This window comes from Manis pentadactyla, chromosome 8 (genome assembly GCF_030020395.1).
Source record: "Manis pentadactyla isolate mManPen7 chromosome 8, mManPen7.hap1, whole genome shotgun sequence".
NCBI classification, from domain to species: domain Eukaryota; kingdom Metazoa; phylum Chordata; class Mammalia; order Pholidota; family Manidae; genus Manis; species Manis pentadactyla.
Window position 1 is genome coordinate 55,346,880 of NC_080026.1, and position 16,852 is coordinate 55,363,731.

At 37.0% G+C, this 16,852-nt stretch overlaps 1 protein-coding gene across 1 annotated transcript in view; it reads left to right on the forward strand.

Annotated features, from left to right (window-relative positions):
• RYR2 (ryanodine receptor 2) overlaps positions 1-16,852 on the forward strand; it is a 961,351-nt gene that overhangs the window by 732,209 nt on the left and 212,290 nt on the right. The window contains exons 40-41 of the mRNA XM_057505755.1: positions 3,955-4,098; positions 5,820-6,093. Coding sequence (XP_057361738.1) covers positions 3,955-4,098; positions 5,820-6,093 — 418 coding nt within the window. The remainder of the gene's footprint in view (positions 1-3,954; positions 4,099-5,819; positions 6,094-16,852) is intronic.

Sequence of the window (16,852 nt, forward strand, 5' to 3'; positions counted from 1 at the left end):
CACACGCCTCAACAAACAAAAAACAAATAACCCAATTAAAAAATGGGCAAAGGAACTGAACAGACGGTTCTCCAAAAAAGAAATACAGATGGCCAACAGACACATGAAAAGATGCTCCACATCACTAATTATCAGAGAAATGCAAATTAAAACTACAATGAGGTATCACCTCACACCAGTAAGGATGGCTGCCATCCAAAAGACAAACAACAACAAACGTCGGCGAGGCTGTGGAGAAAGGGGAACCCTCCTACACTGCTGGTGGGAATGTAAACTTGTTCAACCATTGTGGAAAGCAGTATGGAGGTACATCAAAATGCTCAAAACAGACATACCATTTGACCCAGGAATTGCACTCCTAGGAATTTACCCTAATAATGCATCAATCAGATATGAGAAAAACCAATGTACCCCTTTGTTTATCGCAGCACTATTTACAATAGCCAAGAATTGGAAGCAACCTAAATGTCCATCGATAGATGAATGGATAAAGGAGATGTGGTACATATACACAATGGAATACTACTCAGCCATAAGAAAAGGGCAAATCCAACCATTTGCAGCAACATGGATGGAGCTGGAGGGTATTTTGCTCAGTGAAACAAGCCAAGCAGAGAAAGAGAAATACCAAATGATTTCACTCATCTGTGGAATATAAGAACAAAGGAAAACTGAAGGAACAAAACAGCAGCAGAATCACAGAACTCAAGAGTGGACTAACAGGTACCAAAGGGAAAGGGACTGGGGAGGATGGGAGGGTAGGGAGGGATAAGGGGGGGAGAAGTAAGGGGGTATTAAGATTAGCATCCATAGCGGGGTGGGAGAAAGGGGAGGGCTGTACAACACAGAGAAGACAAGTAGTGATTCTACAACAGGTTGCTACGCTGATGGACAGTGACTGTAAAGGAGTATATAGGGGGGACCTGGTATAGGGGAGAGCCTAGTAAACAAAGTATTCTTCATGTAAGTGTAGATTAATGATTAAAAAAAAAAACAGTTCCTATTTGGTGACCTCTAATGAGTTCTACACAATGATATAAAGGGCATATAAAAGTGTAGGCAAAGGGTCTGTTTGTGTTTATACAGAGGATCAAAGCCTAATTTGGCTACCCCGAAAATGAACTAAGATACGACATGAAAAAGAACTTCCAACATCAGCACTCTCGGGAAGACTCATGACAGAAGATGATCAGTAAAAAAAAAAAACTCCAACAAAGATCCACGCACTGTCACAGGTGTAGATGCACTCATCCCACCAGTTCCTGGACTTGCCATGGGAATGAAGAAGGAGATATCTAAGCTGGCCTGTGCATACAGTAAAACAAAAATTGGACTGGATCTATACTGTTGGAACTCAACCAAGAATTAGGAGAAGTGCAAATTGTAGCAGTCCAAAATCTTACAACCACAGACTATTTATCGTTAAAAGAACATATGGGATATGAACAGTCCCCTGGAATGGGTTGTTCTAGTTTATCTGAATTCTCTCAGACTGTTTAAGTTCAGTCGGACAATATCCACCATATCATAGATAAGTTTTCACAAATGCCTAAGGTGCCTAACTGGTTTTCTTGGTTTCACTGGAGATGGCTGGTAATTACAGGTATGCTTTGGTTAGGTAACTATATTCCTATTATGTTAATGTGTGTGCACAATTTAATTAGTAGTTTAAAACCTATCCATGCTGAAGTTACTCTACAAGAAGATATGTCCAAGAAATAATCAATCTTCCCAGGTTTCCTTCTGCCTGCTACTTCTATAGCTTTTCTTCTTCCTACCTAATCACAACCTTTAAATAGAACTCGTGCCACATGTCGAATTTACCGAGTATCATAATTCTTCCAAGTGGTAAAGACATCTCAAGACAAATGCTGGGCATAGAAGCCACAGGGCATAAATATGCAAAGAAGTAAAAAGCTATCCTTTTCAATCAATAAGGCTTCTCTCTCACTTACCAACTTCACATTTCCCTGTATGGCCCCGGAAGATGACTGGTGAGTCAGAGATGGGTAAGATTCCTCAAGGGAGGAACAACCTAAGACAGGCACAGTCGCAGGGGGCCATCTGGTGAGAAAATGGGGAGCAGCAGAGGTGAGGCTTAGAACCTCCCCCCTCATGTTCTGAGAGAAATCTTCTGCATACATGGATGTTTATTGCCCTCGTCTAGCTCGGATTAACACATCGTCTACAGGCACACACCTGATCATCTACATTTGCTCTCCTACAACACTAAACTCTGTTTTCTACCTTTATCTCGTATCTACCTACCACTTCAGCATTTTATTAAAAATAATAATAGAGAAATGTGGTATCCACATATAAATCAAGTTTAAAAATCAAATGAATATTCATATTTGAACTGACTGTGTATAGTTCATAATGCATTAACAAAACCGAAAGCTTCTGTGATGACTGCCCTTGCACTGTTCACCATGTAACTTATTCACTATGTAAGAATTTGTACTCCATGTAAGAATTTGTTCGTTATGCATCAGAAGATTGGAGACTGACGAAAATTAGGCTTGGGGTGGATTTATGATTGTGCATTGAGTATTGACCCCCCTATACAGAAATTTATTGTGGTTAACAACTATTTGATCAATAAATTTGAGAGATGCCCTCACAAAAAATATATATATATATATAAACACACTTCCAATTGTAAAATAAATAAGTAACCGGGATGTAATGTATAGCATGAGGAATATAGTCAAAATATTGTAACAACTTGGTATGGTGATACCTGGTACCTAGAATTATCATGTATATAAATGTTGAATCACTTTGTTGTACACCTGAAACTAATGTAATGCAATACTGTTGTCAACTACCCTTCAATAAAAAAAAAAAAAAAATAGTATAGAGATCAGAAAGGCAGTAAGAACAGCAGAAGAGCGAAGTTCTTTGTCTTTTGCCTCTTGTCCTTAGTTGCAGGGAAAGGAATGGAGACATGTAACCAAGTGCTTTTGGCAGGAAGATTAATATTAGGTTGATTTATTCTAAAGACATGTGATCACAAGGCAATTGTACTTAAACTGGTGTGGGGCCACTTTTTAGGACTGGCCTAGGAAATCCAGCATAGGTCTTTGAAATTAATACCTCAGGAAATCCTGCTTTAAGTTATGGGTCAGTAGCCCAAATCTATTAAGGGAATTTCCCCTTCCCTTCTTTCTAAGAACTTTTAAAATAGAAGTAAATCAATCTTCTTGATGTGTGGTTCCTTCTCTCTTTCTGCAGTGGTATGGGTAAAGCACTGAGTTCTAATGAAAGAAAATGAATTAGCTATTTCCTAAGTGATATATATATATATAGCATAGCACCAGTAGTCTTTTTAATTTTACTTTAATGAAGAAAACAAAAGCACCACCTTACATAGTAATTCAGTTTATGAATGAAGAACCACTCCCTAAAGGAATATTCTGAAATGATGATATGATTACTTTAGACATAAAACATTCCCTAATACCTAATATGCCTATTCTCTGTATCTCTTATTAAAATACCACTGTAATTTTGGGAAACAAGTGAGGAGGATAAAAGTCCAGAGAGGTTTTTAGACAGGGCAGAGAACTATAGGTCTAGGCAGACAATGCCTAAATTCAGGGATGCCTAAGGATCAGCCCAAGTTACAGAATTGATCTTGATTTCTAAGAGAGTCTTTCTGTTCCCTGTTTGCTTTTAAATTTTTCCTTGGCTGCTAATAGGCCTGAGCCAACAGGACCAGAGGAAAAGAGGCAAATTAGCAAATTTTACCTGTGAGTGCCAGTGGGTGAGAGTGTATAGCTCAATGTCAGATGTTTTAGCCATGGCAGCATTGCTTTAAATTATAAGTGGAAAAAGATGCAAAGCCTGAGGATTTTTTCCCCCAAATCTAATTAAAAGTTATTAAAACTGTAAAAAAAACCTAATTTTTTTTTCTTCTTTTCTTCTTTCTCTTTGCTTTTTTCATCCTAGGAATTGAGTTGGATGAAGATGGGTCACTGGATGGAAACAGTGATTTAACAATCAGAGGGCGCCTTCTATCCCTGGTAGAAAAGGTGACATACCTTAAGAAGAAACAAGCTGAGAAACCAGTTGCAAGAGACTCCAAGAAGTCCTGTAAGCAGCATGAATGGGCACTGGCAGTGCGATTCAAATGCTAACATCTGTCCATCCTTTGGACTAATAGTCAGTCATACTGGATGAGCCAGTGAGAAAATTAAAATTGAAATTTCCTAGAATCAGATTCCTAAGTAAATGCCCATAGCCACCAGAAGTAGACAGCAGTGTGAAACAATATTTCTAGGAACAGATTGAGAGATAGCAGTATTATAAGGGTGAATGGGCTCCCTAAGGAAACTGAAAATATAAGTATTGGATCAGAAACTATCAAGGGAAAGTAGAGAGGGTAATTTAGCTTTCATATCTAAATATTATGCTAGTCATTTCCAAATTTTCATACCTCAAATCAAACCTTTTCTTTAAGTTTAAAGAGGTATTTTTCAGTAACTATATTTTGTTTCTAAAATATTTTCTTAACTGTTATGCATTTCTACTTCATCCTTATCTTATTTAACTGAACAGTAATGGCTGATATTCTGTGAGTCCAAAAATGAACACTGGGGCAAAGAATCTCAGACACGGCACACTCATCCAGGGGAGGTTCAAAAAGTAGTTCTGTGAGATGGAGTTTACTTATTACCTTGCTCCATTCATTTTTAGATGCAGTGCTGGTTTATTTACAACTTTTATTGAAAGAAAAAAATCAACTTGCAAAAATTTTTTGTTGTTTTTTTCACTCACAGTAGAAACCCTTTATCCATACAGTTTATTTTCAGTATCACAACCAAATTTGAGTCATATCTTCTTCAAAGTAAAGGATTCAAGGTTTCTTATAAATCAATTTTTATTATCATCAGGTATATGATTTTGACCTATTAAAAATGACAGTAGGGTTTTGAGAATGTGGAAGTATAGTTGCATTTTATCTTCAGTTTGTATTTGGTTAAAATTGGTGGTTTTTGTTTTTCCATAAATAATGTATAAATAAAAGCAGTTAAACAGTTCCTTTGGAAATCCAGCCAGTGTATTGTGATAGGAGTTAAGTATTCATTATATATTAATTGGTCACATCAGCCCTACTGAGCTTTGATAATTTTATTATCTTATATTTTAAGATATTTTAAAGTTCTGTTGCTTTTATATATAATACAATGCCCATTACATGGCAAGTAACCTTTCATATTTGGGTTAACTTTTCACGTTAATACAACTTTACAATCAGATCCTTTCAAAGGCATTTTAGGTTGTAGTAGGGATCCAAACTGAAGTAAAAATATAATTACATAAAATCACTATTGCAAATGACACAAATGAGGAGACAGTTGGGTAAACAGAGAACTCCTTGAATGCCCATGACTGAACTTTACAAGGATATATGATGTCATATCTTCTGGTAGGAATATAATGGAACAAATAAAATAGACGTAAATGTAATAGGATAACCCACATCAATTACTCTATGGATTGTCAACAATAGGTTTGAAAAAGTGGCTGAAATTTTGAAACAGTTTGAATTCTTCAGTTATAAGAATAGTTTGTGAGGGAAGTTTGTATTTTTATCTTTGCATATCCATAACTTACCTTTATTTATACATACACACACACATATATATCCTTTTAAGTTAAATTTGTTTTCTTCAAAGAATATTCCTAGCCTTTTCAATTCTGATACAAATATAGATATAGTTTGGGATTATGAGATAGCTACTGTAATGCCCAACTAATTTGTCTTCTCGTATTACTTCCCTTTTAAAAAAATATCCATTATGACTCTGCAGCCACTCTTCAGCAGTTGATTTCTGAGACCATGGTCCGATGGGCTCAAGAATCTGTCATTGAAGACCCTGAGCTGGTGAGGGCCATGTTTGTGCTGCTCCATCGACAGTATGATGGCATTGGAGGTCTGGTTCGGGCTCTGCCAAAGACTTACACTATAAATGGTGTCTCCGTGGAAGATACCATTAACCTGCTGGCATCTCTTGGTCAGATTCGTTCTCTGCTGAGTGTAAGAATGGGCAAAGAAGAAGAGAAACTTATGATTCGTGGATTAGGGTAAATTATTTAAGATTACAACATTTTGTCTTATAAATGTCTTCTTTCTAATTGTTTATCCCAATAGCAGTATGATAGGTGCATTAAGACAAATACACTATTAGATTCTATGATCATTAAATAAGATGGTCATTTTTCTAGAAGATTCTATTTTAGAGCTAAATAAGAAAGTTGCTCAATAAAAAATATGTTTTTATAATTGCTAAGGTGGCTATCATACAGAGCATATATATTAGAGGGTTTCTTTCATTACTTTCTCAGTATTGTACAGTCATATATAAAAATACAGGTTAATAAAAACCCATGAAAGGGCAATTTACCAGCAGAAAATAGTAAGGAAGCTTGCCTATATCTATTGGGCCTTGGAAAAAAGAACAGGGATATAAAGCAACTCTTCTGAGAGCTCTACACCATAGCTTGTGCTTCGTGTGGATTTGAAAGTTAATGTTTATATTTCATGTATAACCTAAGTGTCTCCCAAAATAATGATATAAACTGAGAAATTACAAAACTGAGAAACAACATAAAAATTGGCCTGGAAAAATGATTTCTCAAGTCACTGTGAAATTTTGTAGCAAAAACCTTAATACCACCAAATTTTAGCTCACAATAAAAATTGCAAAGCATGTAAGGGAACAATACACCATAGAATCTGAAGGTACAGTAATAGAGGCCTTAGAACATCTCCCCCAATATCTTCAGATGAGAGAATGCCAGAAAGAGAACATAAAAGTTACTGTATTTACAATGGTTAAAAATACAAAGGAATAAGTCTAATCTCCAAAAACGAGAAGTGCAAAAGATCCATGAAGATTTAAAAAATACTGAACAGAGCTTTTATAAATGAAAAATACAAGAATTGATGTAAAAAACAGTGAATTAATTAAGTTGCAGATAAGATACAGCTGAAGAGAAAATTAATGAGTTGGATCATAGATATGAGGAAATTACTCAGTAATATAGCACCTAGATTTAAAGATAAGGAAATATGAGAAATTATGAGACATAGATGGTAGTGTAAGAAGTCCCAGTATATTCTGAATTGGATTTCTAGAAAAAAAAGACTTGATGAAATAAGAAGTGGAAATATTTGAAGGGATATTGGCTTCAGTCTTTCAGAAGTGATGAAAAACCTGAATTTGAAGATTCCAAAAGCACAAATAGCTCCACATCCACAGATGAATATACTCTAGTGAAACTGTAAAACTAGTGATAGACTGATTTAAAAAGGAAGTGAGAGAAAATCCAGAAATATTTCACAAAGAAATATATATATTATAAAATTGTAAAATTTTATATAATTATTTCACAAAGAAATAATATTTAGAACTCTCAACAGCAAAACTAGAGAAAATGAAATTTGCTTTCTTCAAAGAATATTCCTAGCCTTTTCAATTCTGATACAAATATAGCACAAACTCAATAGAATACCACATTCCAACTTCTGACAGAAAAACCATCAATTTTGAACCTGTTATTCAACTGAGAATTCAGCACAATGAACTTGTGCTTCATGTGACTTTGGAGATTTAAAGATGATATCCCATATTCAAGAGTGAGGGCTAAAGAAAGATACTTAAGACTATTTACTTACTATTCCTTACTGAAAAGCGTAAAGGCTTCTTATATTCAAGAAAAGATGAAATTCAGAAAGAAAGAATGAGAGGCAATAAGTTTTGTGAGTATATTACTGGTGCATATATGCATAAACCCAACCTGTCACTAACAAGCTAACATAATTTGGGAATATGAAAATAAGATAAAATTGATACACCAGGTAAAAACAAAAGCTTAATTTGAGCTATATAAAGTTTGCAAGAAAAATACTTAAACATGAGATTATACAATTATAAAGTGATATATAAGACATGTTCAGCATTAAAAAAAAGCTAGTTAAATAAGCATTAGATAAAAGAGGGAATAGTAAGCGTAACTACTGATATTGATCAGATAGAATACAAAGAAACAATAAAATAGATTAAAGAAACCAAGAGTTGTTTCTTTGAAAAAGCAAATATGGTAGAATAACCACTTGTTTGCTGTAGCTGACCTAAAAAATAATCTTGAAGGGAGAAAACTAAGTATAGAAAGACTCAGATTGTGTTATATCATTTATGTATGTTTAAAATTCAGAAAACAGTGTTTTATGAACTATTTTACAAAGTCATAAAAAAATTGGAGGGCTATGTTACAAAATCATTACAATGATTACACACTGAAACTAAGTACACTAATGGTACAAAGAGGGGAAACAGAAAATCCTAAACAATGAGGAGGCAGAGCCAAGATGGTGGCATGAGTAGGACAGTGGGAATCTCCTCCCAAAAACATATATATTTTTGAAAATACAACAAATACAACTAATCCTAAAAGAGAGACCAGAAGACACAGGACAATAGCCAGACTACATCCACACCTGCGAGAGCCCAGCACATGGTGAAAGGGGTAAGATACAAGCCCCAGCCCAGCAGGACCCGAGGCCCCTCACCCCAACTCCCGGCAGGAGGAGAGGAGTCGGAGCGGGGAGGGAGAGGGAGCCCAGGAGTGCTAAACACCCAGCCCTAGCCATCTGGACCAGAGCACAGACACAGTGCATGCGTGGGGTGCTGGAAACTAGGGAAGCAGGACAGCAAGACCTCTGAGCGGGTCCTGAAGCCGATGCCCCTGTGACAAAAAAAAGCGAGTGCTTTTTTAAAGTCTTAAAGAGACAGGGATGCCACAGCTGGACGGAAACATCCCAGGTCACAGTCCAACAGGTGGAAATTCCAGGGCACTCCGGGCACAATAACCCCCTGGGCAACAGCTCTGAGACCCCTCATGAAGGTAAACAGCCAAACAGCTCCCCCCGTCCATTACCTCTCCGGGGCTCTGCCATACCAGATTAGCAGCCTGAGGCTGGCTATGCCCTCAGCAAGGGAGCTTCCTCCATACCAGCCGGGCAAGATACAAAGACCCAGTCTACACGCAATTGCCCAACACAAGCCACAAGGGGTCGCAGTTGTCCCAGTAAAGAAAGTCCAGGAGTCAAGTGGAAAGCTGATACATGCGTCAATAGCAATCCACTGCACATATCAACATGAAAAGGAAAAAAAATTTGATCCAGACAAGACTAACCCAGACAGCTTCGGCATCTGCTACATCTTCCCCTGAGAAGGGACCTGGGGAGATAGATTTAACCAGTCTTCCTGAAAAAGAATTCAAAACAAAAGTCATAACCATGCTGATGGACTTGCAGAGAAATATGCAAGAACTAAGGAAGGAGAATACAGAAATAAAACAAGCTCTGGAAGGACTTCAAAACAGAATGGACGAGATGCAAGAGACCATTAATGGACTAGAAAACAGAGAACAGGAATGCAGAGAAGCTGATACAGAGAGAGAGAAAAGGATCTCCAGGAATGAAAGAATTCTAAGAGAACTAAGTGACCAATCGAAATGGAACAATATCCACATTATAGCAGTACCAGAAGAAGAAAAGAGAGCAAAAGGGATAGAAAGTGTCTTTGAAGAAATAATTGCCAAAAACTTCCCCAAAATAGAGGAGGAAATGGCCTCTCAGACCACAGAGGTACACAGAACTCCCATGACAAGAGATCCAAGGAGGGCAACACCAAGACACATAACAATTAAAATAGCAAAATTCAAAGACAAGGACAAAGTATTAAAGGCAGCCAGAGAGAAAAAAAAGGTCACCTACAAAGGAAAACCCATCAGGCTATCATCAGACTTCTCAACAGAAACCCTACAGGCCAGAAGAGAATGGCATGACATACTTAATGCAATGAAACAGAAGGGCTTCGAACCAAGAATACTGTATCCACCATAATTATCATTTAAATATGAAGGAGGGATTAAACAATTCCCAGACAAGCAAAAGTTGAGGGAATTTGCCTCCCACAAACCACCTCTACAGGGCATCTTACAGGGACTGCTCTAGATGGGAGCATTCCTAAAAAGAGCACAGAACAAAACACCCAACATATGAAGAAGGGTGGAGGAGGAATAAGAAGGGAGAGAAATAAAGAATCATGAGACCATGTTTATAACAGCTCAAGAAGCGAGTGAAGTTAGACAGTAAGATAGTAAAGAAGCTAACCCTGAACCTTTGGTAACCACAAACTTAAAGTCTGCAATGGCAATAAATTCATACCTTTCAATAATCACCCTAAATGTAAATGGACTGAATGCACCAATCAAAAGACACAGAGTAACAGAAAGGATAAAAAAGCAAGATCCATCCATATGCTGCTTACAGGAGATGCACCTCAAACCCAAAGACATGCACAGACTTAAAGTCAAGGGATGGAAAAAGATATTTCATGCAAACAACAGAGAAAAAAAAGCAGGTGTTGCAATACTAGTATCAGACAAAACAGACATCAAAATAAAGAAAGTAACAAAAGACAAAGAAGGACATTACATAATGATAAAGGGATCAGTCCAACAAGAGGATATAACCATTATAAATATATATGCACCCAATGGCACACCAACATATGTGAAAAAAATACTAACAGAACTAAAGGAGGTAATAGAATGCAATGCATTCATTCTGGGAGACTTCAACACATCACTCACTCCAAAGGACAGATCCACCAGACAGAAAATAAGTAAGGACACAGAGGCACTGAACAACACACTAGAACAGATGAACCTAATAGACATCTACAGAAATCTACATCCAAAAGCAACAGGATACACATTCTTCTCAAGTGCACATGGAACATTCTCCAGAATAGACCACATACTAGGACACAAAAAGAGCCTCAGTAAATTCCAAAAGATTGAAATCCTACCAACCAACTTTTCAGACCACAAAGGCATAAAACTAGAAATAAACTATAGAAAGAAAGTAAAGAGGCTCACAAACACATGGAGGCTTAACAACATGCTCCTAAATAATGAATGGATCAATGACCAAATCAAAATGGAGATCCAGCAATATATGGAAACAAATGACAACAACAACACAAAGCCCCAACTACTGTGGAATACAGCAAAAGTAGCCTTAAGAGAAAAGTATATAGCAATGCAGGTATATATAAAGAAGAAAGAACAATCCCAAATGAATGGTCTAATGTCACAATTATCGAAATTGGAAAAAGAAAAACAAATGAGGCCTAAGGTCAGCAGAAGGAGGGACATAATAAAGATCAGAGAAGAAATAAATAAAATTGAGAAGAATAAAACAATAGCAAGAATCAATGAAACCAAGAGCTGGTTTTTCGAGAAAATAAACAAAATAGATAAGCCTCTAGCCAGACTTATTAAGAGGAAAAGAGAGTCAACACAAATCAACAGTATCAGAAATGAGAATGGAAAAATCACGGTGGACCCCACAGAAATACAAAGAATTATTAGAGAATACTATGAAAACCTATATGCTAACAAGCCGGGAAACCTAGGAGAAATGGACAACGTCCTAGAAAAATATAACCTTCCAAGACTGACGCAGAAAGAAACAGAAAATCTAAAGAGACCAATTACCAGCAACGAAATTGAAGCAGTAATCAAAAAACTACCACAGAACAAAACCCCGGGCCAGATGGATTTACCTCAGAATTTTATCTGACATACAGAAAAGACATAATACCCATTCTCATTAAAGTTTTCAAAAAATAGAAAAGGAGGGAATACTTCCAAACTCATTCTATGAAGCCAACATCACCCTAATACCAAAACCAGGCAAAGATCCCACCAAAAAAGAAAACTACAGACCAATATCCCTGATGAACGTAGATGCAAAAATACTCAATAAAATATTAACAAACCAAATTCAAAAATACATCAAAATGATCATACACCATGACCAAGTGGGATTTATCCCAGGGATGCAAGGATGGTACAACATTCGAAAATCTATCAACATTATCCACCACATCAACAAAAAGGACAAAAACCACATGATCATCTCCATAGATGCTAAAAAAGCATTTGACAAAGTTCAACATCCATTCATGATAAAAACTCTCAGCAAAATGGGAATAGAGGGCAAGTACCTCAACATAATAAAGGCCATCTGTGAAAAACCCACAGCCAACATTATATTGAACAGCGAGAAGCTGAAAGCTTTTCCTCTGTGATCAGGAACAAGACGGGGATGCCCAATATCCCCACTGTTATTCAACATAGTACTGGAGGTCCTAGCCACGGCATTTAGACAAAACAAAGAAATACAAGGAATCCAGATTGGTAAAGAAGAAGTTAAACTGTCACTATTTGCAGATGATATGATATTGTACATAAAGAACCCTAAAGACTCCGCTCCAAAACTACTGGAGCTAATATCAGAATTCAGCAAAGTTGCAGGATACAAAATTAACACACAGAAATCTGTGGCTTTCCAATACAGTAACAATAAACTCATAAAAAGAGAAATCAAGAAGACAATTCCATTCACAATTGCATCAAAAGAATAAAATACCTAGGAATAAACCTAACCAAGGAAGTGAAAGACCTATACCCTGAAAATTATAAGACACTCTTAAGAGAAATCAAAGAGGTCACTAACAAATGGAAACTCATCCCATGCTCTTGGCTAGGAAGAATTAATATCGTCAAAATGGCCATCCTGCCCAAAGCAATATACAGATTTGATGCAATCCCTATCAAATTACCAACAGCTTTCTTCAATGAACTGGAACAAATAGTTCAAAAATTCATATGGAAACACCAAAGACCCCGAATAGCTAAAGCAATCCTGAGAAGGAAGAATAAAGTGGGGGGGATCTCACTCCCCAACTTCAAGCTCTACTACAAAGCCACAGTAATAAAGACAATTTGGTAATGGCACAAGAACAGAGCCACAGACCAATGGAACAGAATAGAGACTCCAAACATTAACCCAAACATATATGGTCAACTAATATTCGATAAAGGGGCCATGGACATACAATGGGGAAATGACAGTCTCTTCAACAGATGGTGCTGGCAAAACTGGACAGCTACATGTAAGAGAATGAAACTGGATCACTGTCTAACCCCATACACAAAGTAAATTTGAAATGGATGAAAGACTTGAATATAAGTCATGAAACCATAAAACTCTTCGAAAAAAACATAGGCAAAAATATCTCAGACAAAAGTGTCTGAATGACCTCTTCTTGAACATATCTCCCCGGGCAAGGGAAACAAATGCAAAAATGAACAAATGGGACTTTATGAAGCTGAAAAGCTTCTGTTGATGTACAGCAAAGGACACCATCAATAGAACAAAAAGGTATCCTACAGTTTGGGAGAATATATTAAAAAATGAAAGAGCTGATAAAGGGTTGACATCCAAAATATATAAAGAGCTCACACACCTCAACAAACAAAAAGCAAATAATCCAATTAAAAAATGGGCAGAGGAACTGAATAAACAGTTCTCTAAAGAAGAAATTCAGATGGCCAACAGATACATGAAAAGATGCTCCACATCGCTAGTCATCATAGAAATGCAAATTAAAACCACAATGAGAGATCATCTCACACCAGTAAGGATGGCTAACATCCAAAAGACAAACAACAACAAATGTTGACGAGGTTGTGGAGAAAGGGGAACCCTCCTACACTGCTGGTGGGAATGTAAATTAGTTCAACCATTATGGAAAGCAGTATGGAGGTTCCTCAAAATGCTCAAAATAGAAATACCATTTGACCCAGGATTTCCACTTCTAGGAATTTACCCTAAGAATGCAGCACTCCAGTTTGAAAAAGACAGATGCACCCCTATGTTTATCGCAGCACTATTTACAGTAGCCAAGGTATGGAAGCAACCTAAATGTCCATCAGTAGATGATTGGATAAAGAAGAAGTGGTACATATACACAATGTAATATTACGCAGCCCTAAATAAAAAACAAGTCCTACCATTCACAACAACATGGATGGAGCTAGATTGTATTATGCTCAGTGAAATAAGCCAGGCGGAGAAAGACAATTACCAAATGATCTCACTCATATTTGGAGTATAATAACAAAAGAAAACTGAAGGAACAAAACAGCAGCAGAAGCACAGAACCCAAGAATGGACTAATAGTTACCAAAGGGAAAGGGGCTGGGGAGGACGGGTGGGAAGGGAGGGATAAGGGTGGGAAGAAAAGAAAGGGGGCATTACGATTAGCATGTATAGTGTTGGGGGACATGGGAACGGCTGTGCAACACAGAGGAGACAAGTAGTGATTCTACAGCATCTTACTAAGTTGAAGGACAGTGACTGTGAACTTGGTGACAAGTAGTTATTTTACAGCATCTTACTATGTTGATGGACAGTGACTGTGAACGGGGATGTGGGGCATACTTGGTGAAGGGGGGAGCCTAGTAAACATAATGTCCTTCGTGTAATTGTAGATTAATGATACCAAAATAAAAAAATAAAAATAAAAAATCCTGAATAACCAAAGCAAGTATTGTGGTCTTTATTTATAATAGTATGAGCCTGAATCTTTCTTTGAATACTAAAATTGAAATCCAGAGGCCTCTCATAAGAAGTGTTCTTAATTAACCAAATGACAAAGGAAGTCTTCCAGGAGATAGTACTTTCTTTCTCAAATAAACATATCATAGTAATATGTGCCATTAAGGTATATATCACTCAGTAGTGATAAAACTTAAGATGGTTATGAAACAAAATAAAATGTAACTTTCCTTTTATTTTAATAGATAATTATTTTTTATTGAAGGGTAGTTGACACACAGTATTGCATTAGTTTCAGGTGTACAACACAGTGATTCAACATTTATATACATGATAATTCTAGGTACCAGCTATCACCATACCAAGTTGTTAACAATATTTTGACTATATTCCTTATGCTATACATTACATCCCGGTTACTTATTTATTTTACAATTGGAAGTGTGTGTATATATATATATATATATATATATATATTTGTGTGTGTGTATGTGTGAGGGCATCTCTCATATTTATTGATCAAATGGTTGTTAACAACAATAAAATTCTGTATAGGGGGGTCAATGCTCAATGCACAATCATTAATCCACCCAAGCCTAATTTTCATCAGTCTCCAATCTTCTGAAGCATAATGAACAAGTTCTTACATGGAGTACAAATTCTTACTTTGTGAATAAGTTACATGGTGAACATTACAAGGGCAGTCATCCCAGAAGCTTTCAGTTTTGCTCATGCATTATAAACTATAAACAGTCAGTTCAAATATGAATATTCATTTGATTTTTATACTTGATTTATATGTGGATACCACATTTCTCCATTTATTATTATTATTTTTAATAAAATGCTGAAGTGGTAGGTAGATACAAGATAAATATAGAAAACATAGTTTAGTGTTGTAAGAGAGCAAATGTAGATGATCAGGTGTGTGCCTGTAGACTATGTGTTAATCCAAGCTAGACACGGGCAATAAAACATCTGAGATTTCTCTGAGAACGGGGTGGGGGGGGGACGTTCTAAGCCTCTCATCTGTTGATCCCCATTTTCTCACCTGATGGCCCCCCTGCGACTGTGCCTGTCTTAGGTTGTTCCTCCCTTGAGGAATCTTACCCGTCTCTGGCTAACCAGTCATCTTCCAGGGCCATACAGGGAAATGTAAAGTTGGTAAGTGAGAGAGAAGCCTTATTGTTTGAAAAGCTTAGCTTTTTACTTCTTTGCATATTTATGCCCTGTGGCTTCTATGCCCAGCATTTGTCTTGAGGTGTCTTTACCACTTGGAAGAATTATGATACTCGGTAAATTCGATATGTGGCATGAATTCTATTTAAGGGTTGTAATTGGGAAGGAAGAAGAAAAGCTATAGAAGTAGCAGGCAGAAGAAAACCTGGGAAGATTGATTATTTCTTGGACATATCTTCTTGTAGAGTAACTTCAGCATGTATAGGTTTTAAACTACTAATTAAATTGCACACACACATTAACTTAATAGGAGTACAGTTATGTAACCAAAGCATACCTGTAATTACCAGCCATCTCCAGTGAAACCAAGAAAACCAGTTAGGCATCTTAGGCATTTGTGAAAACTTATCTATGATATGGTGGATATTGTCCAACTGAACTTGAACAGTCTGAGAGAATTCAGATAAATTAAAACAACCCATTCTTGGGGACTGTTCACATCCCATATGTTCTTTTAACAGTAAATAGTCTGTAGTTATAAGATTTTGGAGTGCTACAATTTGCACTTCTCCTAATTCTTGGTTGAGTTCCAACCATATAGATCCAGTCAAATTTGTTGTTTTACTGTATGCACAGGCCAGCTTAGATATCTCCTTCTTCATTCCCATGGCAAGTCCAGGAACTGGTGGGATGAGTGCATCTACACCTGTAGCAGTGCGTGGATCTTTGTTGGGGTTTTTTGATGATCATCTTCTGGCATGAGTCTTCCCGAGAGTGCAGATGTTGGAAGTTCTTTTTCATATCGTATCTTAGTTCATTTTCGGGGTAGCCCAATTAGGCTTTGATCCTCTGTATAAACACAAACAGACCCTTTGCCTACACTTTTATATGCCCTTTATATCATTGTGTAGAACTCATTGGAGGTCACCACACAGGAACTGCTTTTTTTTTTTATCGTTAATCTACACTTACATGACGAATAGTTTGTTTACTAGGCTCACCCCTATACCAGGTCCCCCCTATATACCCCTTTACAGTCACTGTCCATCAGCATAGCAAAATGTTGTAGAATCACTACTTGTCTTCTCTGTGTTGTATAGCCCTCCCCTTTCTCCCACCCCCCTATGCATACTAATCTTAATACCCCCCTTTTTCTCGCCCTCCCCTTATCCATCCCTACCC